The 23667-nt window shown below is 39.9% G+C and overlaps 1 protein-coding gene across 2 annotated transcripts in view; it reads left to right on the top strand.

Moving 5' to 3' along the window:
* Positions 1 to 23667, top strand: part of RUBCNL (rubicon like autophagy enhancer) — an 83088-nt gene that overhangs the window by 9422 nt on the left and 49999 nt on the right. Inside the window, exons 1-4 of one of the 2 annotated variants that reach the window (XM_080659582.1) lie at positions 13607 to 13788; positions 15284 to 15884; positions 20033 to 20115; positions 20857 to 21067. In XM_080659582.1, the coding sequence (XP_080515708.1) occupies positions 15377 to 15884; positions 20033 to 20115; positions 20857 to 21067 (802 nt within the window). In that variant the 5' untranslated portion in view covers positions 13607 to 13788; positions 15284 to 15376. Of the gene's footprint in view, positions 1 to 13606; positions 13789 to 15283; positions 15885 to 20032; positions 20116 to 20856; positions 21068 to 23667 lie in introns of those variants that run through there. The other variant, XM_080659583.1, reaches the window with a different exon arrangement.

Below are 23667 nucleotides of genomic sequence, written 5' to 3'. Positions count from 1 at the left end.
GACAGCAGCTTGCAGATAACCAATCCCAAGAATGTTATTAAGGCAGAATTCTTTGAAAAGACCGATCAGGAAATAGTAAGGCTGTCTCCTAAATTAAGAGGTATGCGCTTCCTCTCGCCCTCTCCTCCTTGCATGCTAGGTTCTTGGGTTGATGGCAGGAGATGTGCTCCCTGTTGCCCATGTGGCTTATGGCCATGTGGGCCTTCACACATGGACTATTAGACTTTAATTACCTTGGATGCTGAACTACTCCTGACTGTAACATGGAAAAGAAGCTCTGGACACTGGCCTACTCTTGGAACCCCAGCTGCACCTTTTGCAGGACTGGCTTCTCTCAATAAACTTCAGTACCACTGACTGTTTTTGTCTGAGACTTCATTCTTTGATTTTATAAGACAACAAACTCAGACTCAAATGCCACATTTTGATTTCAATTTAAACTGCCCTAGGACCTATATAAAAATCTGTTTGTTTTTTAATGCAGCATTTGTTTTCATTTTATTTTCACATATAAAATTGTCATGATTTTATTTTATTTATTTATTTATAATACTAGAGGCCTGGTGCATGAAATTTGTGCACGGTGTGGGGGGAGGATGTCCCTCAGCCCAGCCTGCACTGTCTCCAATCTGAGACCCCTTGAGGGATGCCTGACTGCTGGCCTGATTGCCCACAACTGCCCTCCCTTGCTGGCCATCTTATGGTGGCATCTTGTGTCCACATGGGGGCGGCCATATTTGACCACATGGGGGCCGCCATCTTGTGTGTTGGAGTGATGGTCAATTTGCATATTACCCTTTTATTAGATAGGATTTATTAGATAGGATTATTTTTAATTTTTTTATTGTTGAAAGTATTACATATGTCCCCCTTTTCCCCCATTGACCTATTCAAGCCCGCCCAAGCCTCCCAGCCCAGGCCTTCACCCCCCTATTGTCTGTGTCCATTGGTTATATTGGTTATGCTTATATGCATATAAATTCTTTGGTTGATCTATTACCCTTCTCCCCCCAAAATGCCCCCCAGATCCTCCCCTGTCTTCCCTTTGAGGTTTGATGATCAGTTCAATGTTTCTATGTCTCTGGATCTATTTTTGTTTATCAGTTTATGTTGTTTATTATATTTCACAAATGAGTGAGATCATGTCATACTTATCTTTCTCTGACTGGCTTATTTCACTTAGCATAATGCTCTCCAGGTCCATCTATGCTGTTGCAAATGGTAAGAGTTCTTTTTTTTTTACAGCAGTATAGTATTCCATTGTATAGATGTACCACAGTTATTTAATCCATTCATCTGTGGATTGGCACTTAGGTTGTTTCCAAATCTTAGCTATTGTAAATTGAACTACTATGAACATAGGGGTGCATGCATTCTTTCTCATTGGTTTTTCAGTCTCTTAGGATATATTCCTAGAATTGGGATCACTGGGTCAAATGGGAGTTCCATTTTTAATTTTTTGAGGAAACTCCATATTGTTTTCCATAGTGGCTGCATCAGTCTGCATTCCCACCAGCAGTGTAGTAGGGTTCCCTTTTCTCTACATCCTCACCAGCACTTGTCATTTGTTGATTTGTCGATGGTAACCATTGAGACAGGTGTGAGGTGATACCTCATTGTAGTTTTAATTTGCACATTTCTGATGATTAGTGACTTTGAGCATTTTTCAATATGTCTCTTGGCCTTCTGTATGTCCACTTCCGAGAAGTGTCTATTTAGGTCCTTTGCCCATTTTGTAATTGGATTGTTTATCTTCCTTTTGTTAAGTTGTATGAGTTTCCTATAAATTTTAGAGATTAAACCCTTATCAGAAGTAACATTGGCAAGTATGTTCTCCCATGCAGTGGCCTATCTTGTTGTTTTGTTGATGGTTTCTTTTGCTGTCAGAAGCTTTATATTTGATGTAGTTCCATTAGTTTATTTTCTCCTTAGTTTCCATTGTCCTAGGAAATGTATCAGTAAACATATTGCTAGGAGATATGTTGCTGCCTATGGATTCTTATAAGATTTTTATGGTTTCCCTTTTTATATTTAAATCTTTTATCCATTTTGAATTTATTTTTGTGTATGGTGTAAGTTGGCAGTCTAGTTTCATTTTTTTGCATGTATCTGTCCAATTTTCCCAACACCATTTATTGAAGAGACTGTCTTGACTCCATTGTATGCTCTTGCCTCTTTTGTCAAATATTAATTGAGCATAATGGTTTGGGTCAATTTCTGGGTTCTCTGTTCTGTTCCATTGGTCTATATGTCTGTTCTTATGCCAGTACCAGGTTGTTTTGATTACAGTGGCTTTGTAATATAGCTTGATATATGGTATTGTGATCCCTCCAATTTTGTTCTTTCCTGATTGATGCAGCTATTTGGGGTATTTATTTATTTATTTATTTATTCCATATAAATTTTTTGAGAGTTTGTTCTGGGTCTGTGAAATATGCTGTTGTTATTTTAATGAGGATTGCATTAAATCTATAGATCGCTTTGGGTAGTATGGACATTTTAATGATGTTGATTCTACCAATTCATGAACATGATATAATCTTCCATGTGTTTTTGTCTTTATCTCTTTTTCAGCATCCTGTAATTTTCCAAGCACAGGTCTTTTATCTCCTTAGTTAAGTTTATTCCTAGGTATCTTAATTTTTTTTTTGTTGCAATGGTAAATGGGATTTTTTTTTTTAGTTTCTCTTTCTGTGAGTTCATTATTGGTGTATAAAAATGCCATAGATTTCTAGGTATTAATTTTGTAACCTGCTACATTGCCAAATTCATTTATTAAATATAGTAGTTTTTTATGGAGTCTTTACAGTTTTCTATGTACAATATCATGTCATCTACAAATAATGACAGTTTTACTTCTTTTCCAATTTAGATGCCTGTTATAGCTTCTTCTTGTCTGATCACTATGGCTAGCACTTCCAGTACTATGTCAAAGAGGAGTGGTGAAAGTGAGCATCCCTGTCTTGTTCCTGTTCTTAGGGGAAATGGTTTTAGTATTTGTCCATTGAGTATGATGTTGGCTGAAGGTTTGTCATATAAGGCTTTTATTATGTTGAGGTATGATACCTCTATTTCCACTTTGCTGAGAGTTTTTTATCAAAAATGTGTTGGGCTCTGGCTGGTTTGGCTCAATGGGTGGAGCGTCGGCCTTCAGACTGAAGGGTCCCAGGTTCAATTCCAGTCAAGGGCTCATGCCTGGGTTATGGGCTCGATCCCCAGTAGGGGGTGTGCGGGAGGCAACCGATCAATGATTCTCTCATCATCATTGATATTTCTATCTCTTTCTACCTCTCCCTTCCTCTCTAAAATCAATAAAAATATATTTAAAAACAACTATAAAAAAAGGGTGTTGGTTTTTGTCAAATGCTTTTTCTGCATCAATTGATATGATCATGTGCTTTTTGTCTTTCAATTTGTTTATGTGATGTATCATGTTTATAGATTTGTGGATATTGTACTAGCCTTGCATCCCTGGAATAATTCCCACTTGGTCATGGTTTCTGGTCTTTTTAATGTATTGCTAATATTTTGTTGAGAATTTTACCATCTATGTTCATCAGGAATATTGGCCTGTAATGATCCCTCTTTGTAGTGCTTTTATCTGGTTTGGGGATTAGGGTAATATTGGCTTCATAAAAAGAGCTTGGAAGTGTTCCTTCCTCTTGAATTTTTTGGGATAGTCTGAGGAGGGTAGATGTTAATTCTTCTTTGAATGTTTGGTAAAACTACCCTGTGAAGCCATCCAGACCAGGGGTTTTGTTTTCTGTAAGTTTTTTAAATTACTGCTTCAATTTCATCAGTAGTTATTGGCCTATTCAGGTTTTCTGATTCTTCCTGATTGAGTTTTGGAAGATTGCATTTTTTTTTTTAGGAATATGTCCATTTTGTCTAGGTTGTCCAGTTTGTTGGTATAGAGTTGTTCCTATATTGGGTGCATATATATTTACCAGAGTTATATCCTCTTGTTGTATTGATCCCTTTGGTATTTTGAAGTGGCCTTTCTTATCTCTTGTTATGGCCTTCATTTTGAGGTCTATTTTGTCAGATATAAGTATTGCTTTCTTTTCATTTTCATTTGCCTGAAAAAATTTTTCCATTCCTTCTCTTACAGTCTGTGTGAGTCCTTTGTTCTGAGGTGTGTCTCTTGTAGATAACATATATATCAGTCATGTATTCTTACATTCCGCCACTCTATGTATTTTGATTGGGGTCCTTAATCCATTTTCTTTTAAGGTTATTGTTGATAGGTACTTATTTGTTGCTATTTTTTTTCTTTATGTTTGTGTTTCTCCCTCTCTTTCTATTCCTTCTTCTTACACCAGTCCTTCTTACACCAGTCCTATTTCTTGCATTGCTGATTTGGTTGTAATAAACTCCCTTAGCCTGTTTTGTCTCTGAAGTTCCTGATTTCACCTTCAATTTTGAATGATAGTCTTGCTGGGTATAGTATTCTTGGATTTGGTCACTTGGTTTTCATTCCTTTGTATATTTCATTCCATTTCCTTCTGGCCTGATGTGCTTCTGTTGAGAAATCATTCGATAGTGTCTAATGGTGATCCCTTGTAGGTAACTTTCTGTCTCTCTCTTGCAGCCCTTAAAATTTTTTATTTGTCGTTAAAATTTGCCATTGTAATTATGATGTGTCTTAGTGTGGCTCTTTTTGGGTTTATCTTGTTTGGGACTCTGTGCTGTGTCACTTTTTTCTTCCGCGAGTCAGGGAAGTTTTCTGTCATTATTTCTTCAAATAGGTTTTCTATTCCTTGATCAGCTTCTTCTTCTTCTGGCACTTCTATTATGTGAATGTTGCTTCTTTTCATTTAAACTCTCCTGCTTTTTAACCGCCCCCCACCCCCAAATCCTGTTCAGATTGGGTGATTTTTTTCTACCCTGTCTTCTAACTTACTGATTCAGTCCTCAGGTTCTTCTAGTCTGCTGTTGAAACCTTCCCTTGTGTTCTTTATTTCAGCTATGTCATTCTTCATTTCCTCTTGATTCTTACACATGTTGGTAAATTTCTTTCCAGACATTTGCACATCCTTATAACCATTACTCTGAATTCTTTCTCACTAATTGCATGCCTCCATTTCATTTAGTTCCTTTTCTAGTGATTCCCTCCTTTTCTTTCCTTTAGGGATTGTTTTTTTGTCTCCCCATTTTTGCTGTTCTTTTGTATTTATTTCTATGTAATGTGAATTGTTCTCTCTTTCTGGCCCTGGGCAACCTGCTTGAGGTCCAAGAGGTTGAAGCCCCTAGTGGTCTTATGGTCCAGGGATCCTTAGCTCAGAGGCTGGGTCTGCCTTGAATCTTATGTCTTTATTGTCTCTGCTCTGAGTTTTACTCCCTTCCTCCACATGCCTGGTCCCTCAGTTGTCCGTTGCAGATGCTGGGGGTTTGCAGGGGCTCATGCACAATTTCTCTGGTGTGGGACTCCCTATGAGATCCCAGAGCCTCTGGCATGCAATTCACTGCACAGAGCTGGTGCCCAGGGAAGGGTGGTGCCTCAGGTCCTTCAGGCTCACCCCATCAGCATGGTCCTGGGGCCTGAGTGGGGTCCTGAACCAGGTACCTCCAGCTCACACCATTAGCTTGGTCCTGGAGCCTGAGTGGGGCACCAGGTGCCTCTAGGTCACACATTTAGCATGGTCCTGGGGCCTGGGTGGGGTTCTGGGTGCCACTGGCTCACACATTTAGTGAGGTCCTAGGGCCTGGGTTGGGTGCCACGCTGGGTACCTCTGGCTTGCCCCATCAGCATGGTCCTGGGGTCTGGGTGGGGCGCTGTGCAAGGTGTCTCTGGCTGGGACCATCAGCATGGGCTGGGCAGGGAGGGACATGGGATCTCCCTGGTGTGAACTCAGTGTGGCATCCTAAAGAGCGGGATCCTGGAGCATGGGGTCCTTTAGCGCAGTGCAAGAGTTCTCTCTGGTGTGCGCTCACTGCAGACATCTGGGAGCCCGAGGCGAGGTAGCATGCCACTCACTGTAGGGATGTGGCAGTCATCCCTTGCAATTTATGGCTGGCCAGAATCTCACTGCGTGACTTTAGGATAGTGTCCAAGGACAGTCTGGGTGTTGGTGTGGCTGTGTTTCTGGCCTCCCCAGCTCCCCACTTCAAGATGGCATGGGCTCCCTGCCAGAGCCGTACTGGTCTGGGAATGCCTGTGGCAGTGGCAGGGTCTCTGCGTCCAGGAGAGCCTGATCTGCCAGCCCCTGAGACTTCTGTGAGATATAACTTTCCCTCACTCATCCCCACACACACCACATACGTCCACACACTCCCCTCTTACTCCTTTACTCAGTTATACTTTCTCCCTCCCTGCCATCCTGCTGGCCACTATGTTGGGATCTCCTGTTTTTGTTTGTTTGTTTGTTTTTTATTTTGTTTTGCTTTTGGTTGCTCACTCTTAGTTTACACTTGTTCTCTGTGATATTTGGGCTGAGAGAGATAAGCATGTCAATGTCAGTGATATTGCTAGATTCTCAGCAGCTACTCTGTGCTTGGTGCTTTTTGACATTGTCTTCGCTTCACCCCTGTGCTGTTTTGGATAAGACTGCAGACTTTGGAGCAAGACTAGCTGGGTGTAAAGTGTCCCCACATACTAGCTGTGCCTCAGTTTCTTATCTGTAAAATGAATATAGTGATGTCCTAAGTTGTTAGGATTATAAGTTGTATGTATATAGAAAATTTAGAACAGTGCCAGACACATAGTAAATGCCATGTATTAGTTATAAATTGATGATAATGGGTAAGATACCAGAAGATGAGTGCTACAGAAAAAAATAGAGCATAATAAAATAGTAGATACAGTAAATGGGGATAGTGTATATTTGTAGGGAAAAGGTTTTAAAAAGGTTCATGGTGAATCTCAATCTGAATAAATTTGAATAAAGATAGAGGGGTGGACGAGGGCAAAAGGGGTTGCAGGAGAGGTATGGAGATAGAGGAGTAGAGAGGTAATAGAAAAAGAGGTCAGAGAGGTAACTTAAATATACATGGACAGATACTGCAAATGTTATGTTTTGTTTTTGTTTTCTTAAACTTAGGGAATTTTCTAATGGAAAATTTCAAACTGAAAAGTAGACAGAATAGTAAACAAATACCCTTTTCCCATCTTCAACAGTTATCAATAGGACCAATTGTGTTTTATCCATATTCACCGACGGCACTTCCCACTGTATTATTTTAAAGCAAATTCAAGAAATTCTGTAAATTACTTTTAAATACTTATGAATATGTTTCTAAAAGATAAGCACTTAACCAAACAACCATGGTACTGAACCTCTTTGACTTTGTTTCCCATCTATAAATCGGGACCAGCAGAACCTTCCTTGCAGTTCTGGTTTCAAGGTAAGGAAGGATGCCTGAAGCCCTTAGTGTAGGATTTGGCAGTCAGTGCCCAGTCACTGCTGGCCATCATGCTGATGATCTGTCTTTACCAGCCCTTTGTTGGAAGCCACCCATTGCCTTCACTAGCAGAGAGGTGTGGACAAGGAACCCAGAAGGCTGGTTAACCTTGAAGGCTCTGAAAGGTCAGAGCCAAGCACCCACTGTCTAGTTGAGACAAAGGGAGCTGAAGCAACTTCCACCTTTTAGTCTTATGTAAATCTTTGCTGATGGGCTATCATGGAGCTATTACTGGAATTGCCTGCCTAAGAGTTATGGGTGGATTCCAAATCTGAATAAAAGGGATCGCAAGGCCAGAGCAAAGCAGAGTCCTTCCTTTTGAGCTGGGCTCCCACCTGGCCCCCAATATTTCCAAATTAATATTTTCTAGTCTCTTTCATTTGTGTGCGGCCTCCTCCAGAGCCCGAACCCTGAACCTGAACCCTGAACCATGCAGGATGTGGGGGGGACACTCACAGCCCTTGTTTTTTATTTTTATTTTTCTAGATGGTGCTGTGGTGGTATTTTCACCTCTATTTCCTCTTGTCTCTCTATACCTATGTTAGGCACATTTATTAAGTATTCCTTTGTAGATCAAAATTAACTTTAGACTATAAACCTATATAATAAAATCCTAATATGCTAAGTGTTCAGTCGTTTGGCCGACCATTCAACCAATCAAAGTGTAATATGCTAATGATATGCTAAGGCCACTCAACTGCTTGCTATGACGTGCACTGACCTCCAGGGGGCAGACACTCAAACTGGTAGATTAGCTTGCTGGGCCCTGGAGCCCTCCCACAGTCCCTCCTCAGCTGGCCAATCTCCTGCATCCCTCCCTGGTGCCAATTGTGCCCCGATGGGGTCCCTCAGCCTGGCCTGTGCCCTCTCACAATCTGGGACCCCTTGGGGGATGTCAGAGAGCTGGTTTTGGCCCCATCCCACAGGCCAGGCCGAGGGACCCCACTGGTGCATGAATTCGTGCACCAGGCCTCTAGTAAAGTATAAAAAGCATTTACTTGATGAAAATGAGCTATAGCTCAAGAGACACAGATTCATGTAGAAACCTAAATTGTATTCAACCAAGCCTTTTATAGCCAAAGTTCCCACCCAAATTCCCAATTAGGTCTGTTTTTTGTAAATTAGGCATCCAGAGTGTGCTGTTCTGTTTGGATGGGGCTGGTCTAAGTTCCTTGGTCATAAAGAGGAAACTAGGAACTCTCTTATAATAGTTGACTCATGTGGCATAAACAAGCAGGGCATAGTGTGGGAAGCGAGGGTTTAGTCTGAGGGTCTTCCTGGTGTAGAGAGTGCATGAGAATCCCTTGTCAGCAAATGGCTCCAGGCTCGTATTATTCACAAAATTTGGGCTCTTGTTTGACCATAGGAAGTCCATCTCAGCAGATAAATTCCTTCTTGGGGTTCACATCAAATGAATCTTTCTTCTGAAGTCCACAGCCTTCATTTATTCTCTATTTCCCCTTTTAACTTTCAATGCCTTTGTTCACAGCCTGACTTATAGCTTATGCTCCTTTGATATCTGTAACCTATGAAATACCAGTGCTTGCTAGTCTTCCTAAACTATTTTGAAGAGAGATGGGTACTTCTTCCCATTTCATTTTTTTGACAGCATTATTGAGATTCAGATAGAACTCACATAACATACAATTCACCCAATTAAAGTGTACAATTCATTGGTAATACATTCATGGATATGTGCCATTATTACCAGTAGATTTTAGAACATTTAGAACCTCAAAAAGATATTCTGTACATATATATATATATATATATATATATATATATATATATATATATATATATATATATATACTAGAGGCCTGGTGCATGAAATTCATATTCATGCATGGGGGTGAGCTATCCCTCAGCCCAGCCTGCACCCTCTCCAATTTGGGACCCCTCGGGGGATGTCTGACTGCCCATTTAGGCCGGATTCCACAGTCAGACATCCCTCTCACAATCCGGGACTGCTGGCTCCCAACTGCTCGCCTGCCTGCCTGCCTGATTGCCCCTAACCACTTCTGCTTGCCAGCTTGATTGCTCCCTAACTGCTCCCCTTCTGGCCCGATTGCCCCCAACTGCCCTCCCCTGATAATGAAATAGAAAATTTCTTACTAATTTTAGTCCAAACAGAACATGTAAATGCCAGTGGAAAGATCTTTGGATCAGGTGTCAGACTTTTGTTTTTGTTCTACTTTTGCTAATTACTAATGGTGAGACATTGGGCAAGTCCCCTAATAGTCTCCATTTCAGTTCTCAAATAGGCATAATAAAACCTGAAATATCACAAGTTATCATTGTGCAGAGTGAGAGTGGGAAGCATGACATATGTAATAACCACAGGATGTTAGTTATTTATGTGTCTTGGGCAACCATGCAGTATTTTTAGATAAAATATGTAGCATGCCTTTATCTTTGCCTTCATTGGGTTTTCCCCTTCTCATCCCACCCCACCCCACCTATTTCTCTTAACTGTTTTCTGTGCTTCCTCTGTGTTCTTCTGACAATAGAACTTCAAAACTAAGAATCATTGCCAAAGGGTAAATTGGTCATAGAGGAGTCCATGTGATGCCACCATTGCAATATGTTTCCCTCCTGGTGTTTTAGTATTAGAACAGAGTGTTCAGCTCGTACTGTGGTGAAGGTGCAGTTGTGTGAAATTGAGTTCACTCTAATTCCTGGCCACTGTGATGGAAGCTGTGGCATCACATTATTGAACATCTTCATGGTTTCTGTTTGATATGTGATAGTTTGAGTCTTTCAACATCTTTGGGAATGTGAATCTTTGTTTAAAGTCAAAGCATGAAGAGAAGTGTTTGGTTACAAAAAGAGGTGAAGAGGTCCTGGGGAACTGTGTTAACCAAAGAGCTCACATTCATTTTTTTGTTCGCTTGCATTAAGACATCATAAAATTGATAGAAATAAATTTCACTTTTTATCCTCAAGTCTTGTTTGTAATTCCTACTCTCTAACATTCTTTCTAAGGAAGTGGTTGGCAGACATTTTAGGCCATGATCTCCACTTTTTTTCTAAAGGGTGACATCTTTTCTTGACTTTCTTTCTTGGGCAACAGAAATAATCAACATAACCATACTTAGATACTGTTCATTTGTTTGTTCATTCTTTCATTTATGTACTCAGAATATATTTATTGAGCACCTACATGTGCCTCTTTCTAGTTCTAGGAACAAAACAATATCTAAAATAAAAAATTTTAAAACTTGCTCTCAGAGATTTTACATTCTAGTGGGTATTAGTCACTTAGCTTAAATAAAATAGGGATAAGTGCTAAGGAGTAAAGAGAAAAATAAGAATTGGGAAGGGGAGAGGAACTATTAGGGAGAGGAACACTTTCCATTATTTATAGAGTGACCAGGGAAGCCTCACTGAGGAATTAACATTTAAGATGAGTCTTTGCTATGATGGTCCTATTTATGTTTTCAGTTAGTAGTGCTGGGGCAGAGAAATCCTAAATCTCAAGTGTGCCAATTCAAGAAGTAACTTCAACATTGTTAGGGAAATTAGGAGCTAAAGCCGCTCACCTGCCAACAAAGTGCTTATGATTTGAAAGACTTTTGTGAGATCCCTATAAAGGTCATGGTGGCTCATGCCCAACCCTCTTAAAAAGGTTGCATCTTTGCAGCCACTAATGTGGTTCTGTAGCAGCCCTAGTGTTGTAGTCATTCTCGACAAGACCACTGACCTATGGACAGTGACCAATCTAGAATGACTTGGCTGGGGAGTCTTGGAGTCTCTCTTTGTCTCTAGGGCCTTGGCTGCTGCCTGTGTAGGAAAATCTCAATAGAAATGACTGTAAGCTTTGCAACTTGACTTCTCTACCTTTAAAATGTTTTTGGAAATTGATTTTATCTTTGTACCTAACCATTTCTTATTCAAAAGACCCCATTTATGACAGTGGGAAGCACTTTGAGAAGATGTCACACATTGCTTAGATGCACATTACCTATTGCCTATCAGTACCTGGAATATATGAATGTTTGTTTAGTCACTATCTTCCCTCCATTAGAATGTAAATAACTGGAGGGCAGGAAGCCTATTTTAATCACAACTGTTAACCTAGTGCTACCAAAATAAAAACAATGTGGTAGATGATCAAGAAATATTTGTCTAATTGAATAATTAACAGACTTCAAGCAGTGTGGCAACAAGCAACACAACTAGCAACTATATGATAGTATCTTATGGATTATCTGAAGATCAAGAAATGGACATGTTGACCTCTTATCAGTAAGGCCTGGACTATCAGTAGGGCCCAATCATTGCTCTCTCCTCTGTTTTAATCTGCCTCTCAGAGAAACTCATGTTCCTTAATGAGTGTTCATCCTGGCTTGTCATCTTCTCCCTGCCACTACCCAGCTATGACCTTAGACATGGCTTTGATATTGGTGGGCCTATTTCAGCTCAAAGATTCTCATTTGCCAAAACCGGTTTGGCTCAGTGGATAGAGCGTCGGCCTGCGGACTGAAAGGTCCCGGGTTCGATTCCGGTCAAGGGCGTGTACCTTGGTTGCGGGCACATCCCCAGTGGGAGGTGTGCAGGAGGCAGCTGATCGATGTTTCTCTCTCATCGATGTTTCTAGCTCTCTATCCCTCTCCCTTCCTCTCTGTGAAATATCAATAAAATACATTTAAAAAAAAAAAAAGATTCTCATTTTATAACCTGGAAAAGCCAACACCCATTTGTGTGATGCAAGAATACGTTTCTAAAGGAAATGGAGCAAGCACCTGCTTCTGAAAATTACTTTTTATAAGGAAGTCTGTTTTTGCTCAAGGCAGTTAAGTCAGTTCTGTACCTGGGAGGTTTGTAAATAATATCATTCTTTTTTAATTATTGACTTCAATCTGTTTATAAAAAACATAGGGATTTGTTTGAGGGTTTGTATTTTTCATATGATTTTATATCTGTCATCTCCCACACACAAAAACAGATATGAAGTATAGAGAATTGAGAGTAAAACATGACTTAAAACATGACATCATTCTCTTGGAAATAGAGAATGTCATCATGAACTATGGAGGCAGAATTAAAATTGGAACTAGTAACAGAAAATATTTGGTAAAAGAAAGTCAACAAGAAGCAACATGAGCAAATGTTTATTGCTGTATATTTTTTGTAGTGAAAACTAAAAATAAATTTCCATCAATAGGCATCTAAGTAAAATATGATGCATTTATACTATAGCAAGTGGTAAGACAGTTAAGATGAATGATATGATATATACCCTCAAGACATAGTATTGAGAGAAAAAGAAGGTAGGTTATAGAATATGGCCAGTATAATCCCATGTGTATATATAGAAAAGAAAACAAAGCATATTTCTGATCTGACATATGTATGTTAACTCAGGAAAAGGTCTCGGAGGAATAAAATGGTTAACAATGTTATGTCTGGGAATGAAGTAGGGTTGGTGGTGCTTGGTGCAATCAGAGTTCTTCACTTTCTGCTCTAGGCTTCTGTGCTTTGGACCTTTTATTAAAGCATAGTTATGGGTTTTTTTGTAATTATAACATTTAAAATTATTGGAGAGCAAAAGATGTGACAAAGAACAATTGAGATACAATGTAAGATTTTAGGTTAAGAGAAGGAAGATGAAGCACTTAAGGGTAGCAAGTTCTGCCAGTTATCACCATATTCTGTGATATTTTGTGAGTGATGATTTGGATATTGCACAGTGGTTTCAGGATGGCATATAAACATATCTACATTACTCCAAAAGATGTGACCTCGAGCAGAAGATCCCCCAATAGACAAAAGCCAGGGATTTTTCATAGAATTTTCATATGTACCTTTTTGTCTATTTGCTTGGTGGTAAAATTTTCATATATTTATGAAACATGGATTATTTCTATCTCTGTAGGAATAATTCTGCCACAATAATAAAGCAGTTATATCTATCACAGAAATTGTTTCTCCAGCTTGTGACTTTATTTCCACTTTGTTGGATTTGTTCATTTAGTTTATAATTTTTATTGAGTCCTTGTATGCAACTCTATGACCTGGCAGAGAACAGACAGCAAGGCCTCTGCTCTCATGGAGCTTATAGTCAGGTGGTGGAGGTGAATGACAGTAAGAGCTAATAAAAATACCAGGAAGTGAGGACTCCTATGATGAAAATTAAGCAAGGTGATGTGATAGGGTGTAATGGGGGAACAACTTTAAGATAGGTAGTTAGGAAAGACTTTTTGAGGAAGTAATTCATAAACCAAGGCATACAACAAGACAGGAAGGAGCCAGATGAGTGATCATTTGGAGAAAAAACATTCCAAGCAGAGGAGTGTGCAAGAGTTTGTAGGACTTAAAAGTTTGCTGCATGGTTAGACAAAGATAAATGAGAAAAGCAGGAACATGTCATGCTGTAAGGACAAGGTAAGGATTTTAGATTTTATTCCCGATTTGATGGGCCACTATGGGCAGGGATCTGGAGGGAGGTTAGTTACAGGAATCTGATATAAGTTTATTAAAAAAATATCTCTGAATACCTTTTGATTATAAATAGACAAGAGTAGAAGTGGAGAGACCCACTGGAAAAATAGACGAGGTCCAGGTGGGAGAAGATGGTGACTTTAGAATAGGGTGGTAGCTATAGATATAAACTTGCTAGGCAAATATAGGATCAGAGATAACTCCTAGATTTCGTAGCTTCAGCTATTGGAAGGTGTGTTTCCTGAGATCAAGCAAACCAGGGAGAAACAGGCTTGGGGGAAATCAGTGTCTTTTTTTGTATGTATCATGTTACGATGCCCACTGGACATATGTCAGGCAATAAAATATGCTAGCCTGGAGTTCAAGGAGAGATCAGGAATAGAGATCCATGTGGGAGCCATCTACATACATAATGATGGTATTGAAAACCCTGGAAAAGACTCCAAACCCTCATACTCACTGTGTGCCCCTTCCTTTATTTAGGTAAAACTTGCCTAAGCAGAATGCTTGTTTCTAGGTTTTCCCTTTTCTGACCTTGTTTTTGCTGTTGATGTTTGCTTTGAAGCCTTACAGTGTGAAGGACAGTGGGAGAAGAGTAGAAAGACACTGTGCTGGGCCTGTAATTACAGTGACAAGAGTGCTTCTCATTTGTGTAGCTCTTGACATTTTAATCATTACCTCATTTACTAAAGCTAAAAACTGAGCTTAAAGTGAGCAGACCATATTTTAGATAGATTCTAGATTTACACTTTGTTCTTTAGTTATGATAAACTAATCATAAATTTATATTTATATAAATAATATAATATAATAATATAAACATTATAATATAATGTTTATAATAATATAATATAAACATTATATGATAATGTAAGTTACATGAAACAAAGTTTTTAGTGCTATTGATTGTTCAGTCTCATGTGCCATTGTCTACTTTGTTGAAATACAAACTAAATAAAAATAAGAAACTATGAAAATGTGCCTTTACTTCTAGATAATATTTCCAATTTGGTTTTGACATTTACTTTTATTGGAATAATGCATGGATGTTTTACATTTTTATTTGTTTTATCAACAGTATCCTTATACAACATTATCCTTATAATAAAAACACTCTTCAATTATTTTTATGCTTTGAAAACCTTTTCTTACCCCCACGTTTGCTGCCAGTTTATGACAGATTTTATTTTTATTTTTTTATCTTTATTGTTGAAACGTCCCCTTTCCCCCCATTGTCCCTTTCTAGCCTGCCTCTGCTCTGCACCCCAGGCCTTCACCACACTGATTTATTTTATTTTTTGACTTATAAATCCAAATGGATTAACTGTGTTGTTTAGGGTGAAGTACAAACTCTTTATTTTTTACATCCTCAACGGAAATTGCATTAAAAAATATGGTTGAGCCCTCATTTATCTTGAATGATTCTTACTCACTGCAGATCAACTCTCCAGCCCTCCTACTGGCACATGGTGAATCCAAGGCTCTGATCTAGTAGGACAACGGAATTCACATCAACCCTGAGCCTGGAAAGATGGTGTCACAGTCCTTGGGCCAGCAGGATTTTCCTGTGGAGCCCTGGGAAGGGGTGAGTGACACTGATGGTTCACCCAGCCTTCTGGACACTGGCTACCCCTCTTGCCCATCAGACGTCAGGTTCACAAGGCACAAAGCTGCCTGGATTAACCCCCAGGACATGCAGTCTCAGCTGCAGGATTTGCCGCTTCAGGTGCCAGCAGTGAGGAACATTGGCAGCAACTTTGTGGGGGATGCTTCCTCTCCCTTGGGCACTTCATCTTTGTCTCTTGAGAACTCCTTGGTGGAGACATCATTGTGGAAGGACACTGTGGGCTCCATGGGCAGCTCAGGTAAAAAGAGCAGTGACTTTTCTTTTAACCCCATACAAGAGCACGCAGTGCCCCCAGGACGCTCTCCTTGGATGTCTCCGTTCACAAGCTCCAAGATTTTGACTGCTTCCCTATGTTCTGAAGCTGACAGTGCTTGTTTCAAGCCTTCTCACCTGACAGCTTCCACTGATGAAGGTAACTTTAGTCAGGGACTTCCCTCATTCCTGTCCGTTCACAGACTTGCTTTGTCTTGGTCTAAAGGTCTAAAGCAGGGGTGGGCAAACTTTTTGACTCGAGGGCCACAATGGGTTCTTAAACTGGACCAGAGGGCCGGAACAAAAGCATGGATGGAGTGTTTGTGTGAACTAATATAAATTCAAAGTAAAGGAGCGGAGGGGAGAGCAAGAGAACCGGATAGAACAGCCGGATCTGGCCCACAGGCCGTAGTTTGCCCACGGCTGGAAAGCCTGCCTCACTGTCTTCCTCATAAGAAAAATATGTCATGGGTTTACTCTTAGACCAGAAGCCAGTGCATTAACTCATTTAATATTGTCTTTGGCCCATCTACCTGGACCGTCACAGCTGTGAAATCAAGTATTTCCTTTCTCCTTAGACTGCAGGGAAATGCCATCCTAGCTCAACGTAGTTGATAATCAATGCCACCAGTTAATTTTGAGCTACTGTGTGCCTTCAGGGACTTTCAGCTTATGAAATTATCTGCAAGGCAGGGCATTGGAAGTACTCTCAATTCACTGTGCTGGTGTTTCCAGACAGAGTGGGCTCCATTGCACACCAGCACACCAGTAATTACTAGGAAATGAACTTGCCTTTTCTGTTATATTTACCTGGATAGAATGTGACTAGAAAACAGTTTTAAAAATAGTAACCATGCCCTGGCTGGTTTGGCTTTGTGGTTGGAGCATCAGCCTGCGGACTGAAAGGTCCTGGGTTCGATTCTGGTCAAGGGCACATGCCCGGGTTGCGGGCTCGATCCCCAGTGGGGGGTGTGCAGGAGGCAGCCAATCAATGATTCTCTTTCATCATTGATGTTTCTATCTCTCTCTCTCTCTTCCTTCCTCTTTGAAATCAATAAAAATATATTTATAAAAATAAAAATAGTAACCACAATTTCCCAAAGGCTATACAAAACTTTTTTTTAAATTAAATTAAGGGCTCCCATTGCTATGAGGTGATGTACATATTCCTAAAATACTGAAATTCCTAAAAGGAGATAATCCATGCAAAATGCCACTGAGGAGTCAATAAATTAGCTATCATTGTTATAATTTGTAGCATGCTTATTTTATTTTAAAATATTCATTATTTTATATTTATGCTTTGCATTAATTTATATTTCTGTTAGTCAATGAAGTCAAGTAGTCAATGAAGTTTTTTCTGTCAGAACAATTTTAAAAGCTGCCTATGTGTTGTGTGTGAGTTTGTATGTGTGCATGCTTGTATGTATTTATACCTCACTAGCAGGAACCAGTCCTCCCCTTTCCTAAAATATGGGGTTTATTTGTTCTATTGGAAACTTTGAAAAGTCAAACATGATGATAGTCTTCAACACATTAATCATTGCTGAAGAGTAGCAGATTTTGGGCAATCTTTCAATGGACTAACAATGAATAAGAACCAAATTTGAGCAAAATAAAACACTTTGATTATCAGCCTTTTTTCTGTCTTTTTGCTCATCTGCTGAGATAGTTCTCAGGCAAAGAGTAATTTGCAAATTTAGTGGTTTCCAGATAGGAGGTTAGTCTCCTACTAGATTGCCTCACAGGGGAGAGTGAGGAGAACATGGAGAAAAGGGAAAGCCCTCTCCCCTGCAAACCACCACCACTATGACAAGTTATATAGTGACAGAAGGGTCTCTTTAGGGCCTAGTATAGGCTTGACCCAAATCATTTGTTGTATCACTGCATAGAAGTGGTTGTGCAATTTTAAATTATCCTGTAACTTTGTCTTTATAGAAAATAGGTACCCAGCCCCAACAATCTCTCTGAGTACCTTTAAAAAACCACTCTGTCTTTTGGGAGTATTTCTTCAACTTGGTAAAGGGATTCATTCCATGGGATTAAAAACAAACAAACAAACAAACAAACAAAGAAACAAGACCTGAGTGATCAGGTCTTTCTGTCTCTGGTGTGGGCGGCAGCAATGGGGAGAACAGGCATTTGCCTCTAAGACTTGGGATTTTTCTGTGATTGTTGCATCTCTAGTGGCAGCAGCAGGGTTTTCCTTTCCTAGATAAAATGGTAGGGAAAGACCCCTTGAGCTGTCAGAAACAATTCCACAGTTCCTTCATTTGCATATGATCTACACATTTACAAAGCACTTTCACACTCTTTACTCTTTTAACTTAATAAATAATTACCCCAGTTCAAGGGTTGAGAAATTTTTTTTTTATTTTTTAAAATATATATTTATTGATTTCAGAGAGGAAAGGAGAAGGAGAGAGAGATAGAAACATCAATGATGAGAGAGAACCATTGATTGTCTGCTTCCCACACAACCCCCACTGGGGATCAAGCCCGCAACTCGGGCATGTGCTCTGACCAGGACCTCCTGGTTCATAGGTTGATGCCCAACCACTGAGCCATGCCTGTTGGGCTATGATATATTCATTTTATTTTATTTTATTTTATTGTTTAAAGTATTACAAATAGTAGTACACATGTCTCCTTTTTTTTCCCATTGACCTTCCCCAGCCTCCCATCCCCCCCCCCACCCCCTGCACATACCCTCACCCCGCCCCCAGTGTCTTGTGTCCATTGGTTATGCTTATATGCATGCATACAAGTCCTTCGGTTGATCTCTTACCCCGCGCCCCCAACACTCCCCAGCTTTCGTGCTATAATTTGACAGTCTGTTTGATGCTTCTCTGCCTCTGTATCCATCTTTTTATTCATCAGGTTATAATGTTCTTTATTATCCATAAATGAGTGAGATCATGTGGAATTTTTCTTTCACTGCCTGGCTTATTTCACTTAGCATAATGCTCTCCAGTTCCATTCATGCTGCTGCAAATGGTAAGAATTCCTTCTTTTTTTAGGGATGAGGAAATTTTAATGCATAGACTCAGCTGGTACATGGAGAGCTGGAACTGGAATCTACACTGTCTGATTCATCTCTGTACTTCCCTCTATGTTCAGGGTCCAAAAACAATGACTGGGTCAAATTCGGCTAGCCTCCTGATTTCATAAATAACACTTTGCTTTTTTTGTCTATAGCTGCTTTCTCACTACAGTGGAAAAACTGAGTAGTTGGAACAAATGCCATATGGACCTCATATCCTACAATATGTACTAGCTAGTTGCTCTTTTCTGAAAAAATTTGCCCACTCCAGATGGCTTCTGATTCTACGAGGTTCAAAGTTTTTCATGGCCCCGACCAGCATGGCTCAGTGGTTGAGCATCGACCTAAGAACCGGGAGGTCATGGTTCGATTCCTGGTCAGGGCATATGCCCAGGTTGCAGCTCAATCCCTATTATGGGGCATGCAGGAAGCAACCGATCAATGATTCTCTCTCATCATTGATGTTTCTATCTCTCCCTCTCCCTCTCCCTTCTGCTCTGAAATTTAAAAAAAAAAAAAAAAGTTTTCCATGGAACAGTGGCTTCCTTGAAGATGAGACAAAGGATTTGAGTGATCCTGATTGTCTCTCTGTCACCCTGAGAGCTGTATAATCATCAAGACATTGGCAGCATTTTCTTCTAATTTAGTGGATTGGGACAACCCAGCTTTTATGGCTCTCACAAAAATGTTTTGACTTAAATGCTACAATAAGAAATCACATGTGTTTTGCTGGTGTTCATTGCCAGTAATGGAGTTGCTTAAGGGTACAGACTGGATGAGTCAACTGAATATACTTTCTGCAGTTTCTTCTTGTTTTTGATTGGAGGAAGACCATTTTAGAGAAACAAAGCTGACATTTTTCAGATACTTTCTTTCTGCAAACAGGAAGTTTGTGGTCAATTGCAGTGAGTTAGAGAAGTGAGTCCATGACTCTTATGGCTAGACTGTTTCTTCTCACCTTTCTTCATCTCCTTTAGGTGGTTTCCATGACTCTCTTCTCTTTCTGCCTCATTCGTTTCCTCCATCCCAGGGTTCTTCCAGGTGTTCTTATTGTTCCAAGGGCTCTTGTAGAATGATCACCATTAAGGCAATATCTGCAAGCCCTACCACCAGAAGAGTCATTCTTCTTTTGTCATCCTAATTTATTCTAGAGTTCTGCTAATTAAAAAACAATATTTAAAAGCCACTCCCTAGAATTATTTTGTTTTCTTAAATAATCTTCGGACTTCTTTTTCTCTATTTTTAATAACTTGCTGTATTGTCAGGTGCTGTTCAAATAAATGGAAGAAGCATATTGTTAAATTTCTTCTCACCAGAAGCTTTCACGCTTCCAGTTGATGTAGAAAAGGTGAATATTTTCCTTTTCCTTTTCCTTTTCCTTTTTTTTTTTTTTTTTTTTTTTTTTTTACGCCACAGAGAGTGTTAATTCTTTAGATAGTACTGTTATGATTTAAATTTGGAAATTTCACTTCATGAGGCATGGCAAGTAGGTTTCATTTCAGCATTTGATTGATAGAGGTTGGAGGCTGCCAAGAGCCCCAAGCTGAGAAGGGTTCTGAGGCAGTGTCTATGCTCAGCTGGAAAGTCTGCCATGATTGATGAATGATGTCAACCATTGGGCCACCACCAACCTAGGGTTTTATATCACAAGAAATTCAAATTGGGTTGTTTATTGATTGCAGTGGACTATGTCTTATGTCTGGAAGATATGGGCTATTCTTTACATAATAACCTCCAATTAACTCCATTTAAATACAGCTTCTTGATATTTTTTTTTTGTAAGAGAACATTTATTTGGTAAACTACAGAGGTAGAAAAAGTAATTCCTAGAAGAAATGGGCTTAGGAGACAATTTATGGCAGTAAAGGAAGAGCCCTTGGAGCTTGGAAGTGAGAAAGCTAATGTTAATGTGCCTGGGGTGGAGGGTGGAGAGGTGGTGTGGGAGAGGGAAGGAAAAGGAAAGGGAAAGGCACAGGTATGCTCCTGGGAGGGAGAGTGCCTGCTTCTTGATTTTTAAAAATCTAATATACCTCAATGAAAAAAAGTTGATTATCCTTTTGTATTTTAACTGATGATTTTTTTTCTATAGGAAAATGCCCACTTTTATGCTGCAGATATGATTATATCAGCAATGGAGAAAATGAAGTGTAACATCCTGAGTCAACAGCACATAGAGAACTGGAGTATAGAAGAAGCCATTGGGTCACTTGGGAATGATCAAAGTGACTCTGAAGTGACCTTTTATACCAATATAAAGCAAGAATCCGGGTCTTCCACTTTTTCAAACAGTGGCTATGAAGGCAAGTGGGGCAAATATGAGAAAGCTTTATGCTGTAATATCTACACATATTTATCTCCTCTGTCAAATCTGGAAGTACATCTTTAAATCCTTTGTCTAAAACTTCTGAAATAACCTACTAGTATATTATCCTCATCATTTGTGCCATTTGGTCTTGGGATCGATTAGCATGCTCCACTCCATGATTAAATCGATGTGTTGTTGTTTTTCTTGGACTTCATCCTAATTTTCCTTTTGGCAATGGCTGAAGTTTTTCATCTTCCTTTGCTTTCTGTCAACATAGAATTCTCCTAACTCTTCTTCCAAGTCCTCTTTCATTCACTCCACAAACAAGGAGCCTGAGACGTGCTGGGTGCCGGGCATCACCAGGCAACAAGATGTGCTCCTTCCCTCCAGGAGCTCTCGTGGTGGAGCCCTGGCTGTGTGGGATCACTGGGTAATAGGCAGGGACCCAGTGCAGTGTGTCCCAGAGTAGAAGGAGCTCCAGGGAGTTCTTCCTGGAGGGGAGGATACCTAAGCTGAGAACTGAAGATAGGGTTTGTCATTTTCTTACCATTTCTTAAGTGTGAGTCCTGCTTCAGTCCTAGATTCTTCTCTTTCTACCCAGAGATTTTATCCACTGCAACATCTTTCCATTATTCCCTCTCTGTTGACATCTCTCAAATCTGTGTTTTCAGTCCTGCAACTCTTTTACGTGCTTGCTCAATATGGCTGGAACTTGTGGAACATGTCCACCTGAATGGCCTCCCAGGATCTCTAGCTTAACATGTCTAAACCAGTCATCTCTCTATCACTTGCTAACAAGGCCCTTTCTGAAAAAAGAAAAAAAAAAGATTAAAAACGAATGCTTGCTTTTCTTTTTGACATCCTTTACCTGCATTTTAATCAGGACCCTTTCAGGAGAAAGAACTCACTCCCTGTGGTACATATGTAACACAATGCCTGGCATAAAATAGGTGTGTAATAAATTGTTGTTGAATCCACTGGATCAAATTAAAAGGAACATTATTTAGAAAGTATATAGAGCATCCTCACTAAACCCAGTGATGGGAAATATAAAACTGACCAGTAAAGAGGCAGCTCTGGCATCTGTATTTTATGGGGCAACAAAATGCAATTGCTACTCTTCATGCATGCAGTTGCTTCATTCCCCTTTTCCACAGCCTGACTTCTTCATCCCTACCCACCCCTTAGCCCTTGTTTCTGTCTGCCATATCCTTGACTTCTCAGTCAGGGCCTCACAGCTCAGCCTAGTCTTGCTGGACCCCAAGTCTAGGTTACGGAAGGTGGCACCTGCTTTAATTGGGTGTCCACAGCTGGTCAGCTAGCTGTGTGACCAGTTGGGCCAGGGAATGCAATATAGATTATCATCCCCTCTGAGGCCACCAGTGGAGAGAAAAGGCATGTGGTTCATATTTCAGCACACTATCTTTGACTCTTTCTTCTTCCTTGTGCCTGTACCCCTGTCCAGTTTCTAGTTAGTGAACAAATCAATTCTGACTTCTCAGTAATAGTGACATCCCCTCCATCCATTCTCCATTCCTGCCTTTTACCTGAACCACTGCAGCAACCCTCTGGCCAGTCATTTTGTAAGAACTGCATTTAGGTCCTCCATATGTATCTGCTGCCTTTAATTTTCTCTCTTTGCTTTCAACTCTTTTCCCTTATTTATTGACCCTACACACATCTGTCTCTCTAGTCCTCTAAAATAGCCTGCTGAGTTTGTTCCACATTTAATCCTGGGATTTTTAGCCTTCTGGGAACCAACTTCTCCCTACCTTCTCACCAGGCACATCCTGCCATTTCTGTCGTACCATAGGCTTCAGTTATACTAGCCTGTTATACTTGTTTGTAGACATTTCTCATAAGCTCTGGCCTCCCTCCCCTTACTTCAGCGAGGCTCTCTTGGAACACACATTAGTTCCTTCATCATTCCCATTCTTCCACAGCATTTTTTTTTTTTTGCCACCATCACTGTGATGTGTTCCCTGATTTTTATCAGGAGAGGAGTACCATTCATATAGGATGAAACATAAGTTGTGCTCTGGAATGCTCTCTAATTGTCTAGGCTCATGTCTCCCCCTGGAGTTGTGCAATGTGGAGCTCACCTCTGAACTTCTTAAAGCCCATGGCACACAACTATATTTCCTTAAATTCTTTGGATGAGATTTATCTTATTTGTATTTGCATTCAGCATAGTGCCTTGTTTGAAATAGGTATTTTATAAAAATGCGTTAAATGGTTGAATACTAATGTTTAGATGAAATTTTAAGAATATATATGTTAAAGAAATTTAAAAATATTTCTACCATCCAAATAAAATATTTATCTTTTACTAGTATTAAGTATCATTCTTTTTAAATTTCTTTATTAGTCTTATTTTTTATTGTTGACAGTATTATAGCTATCTCTCATTTTCTCCCTTTTTGCCCCCCTCCACCCAACCCCTGCCCCACCCAGGCCTTCCCCAAACTATTATATGTGTCCATGGCTTATGAATATATGCATATATGTTCTTTTGTTAATCTATTCCTGTCCCCTCCCAACCCCACCATTAGAGATCTATTATTCTGTTCCATGCATCCATACTACTGGACCTAT

The sequence above is a fragment of the Plecotus auritus genome (genome assembly GCF_963455305.1).
Source record: "Plecotus auritus genome assembly, chromosome: 3".
NCBI classification, from domain to species: domain Eukaryota; kingdom Metazoa; phylum Chordata; class Mammalia; order Chiroptera; family Vespertilionidae; genus Plecotus; species Plecotus auritus.
This window is presented reverse-complemented; position numbering and strand designations above follow the sequence as displayed.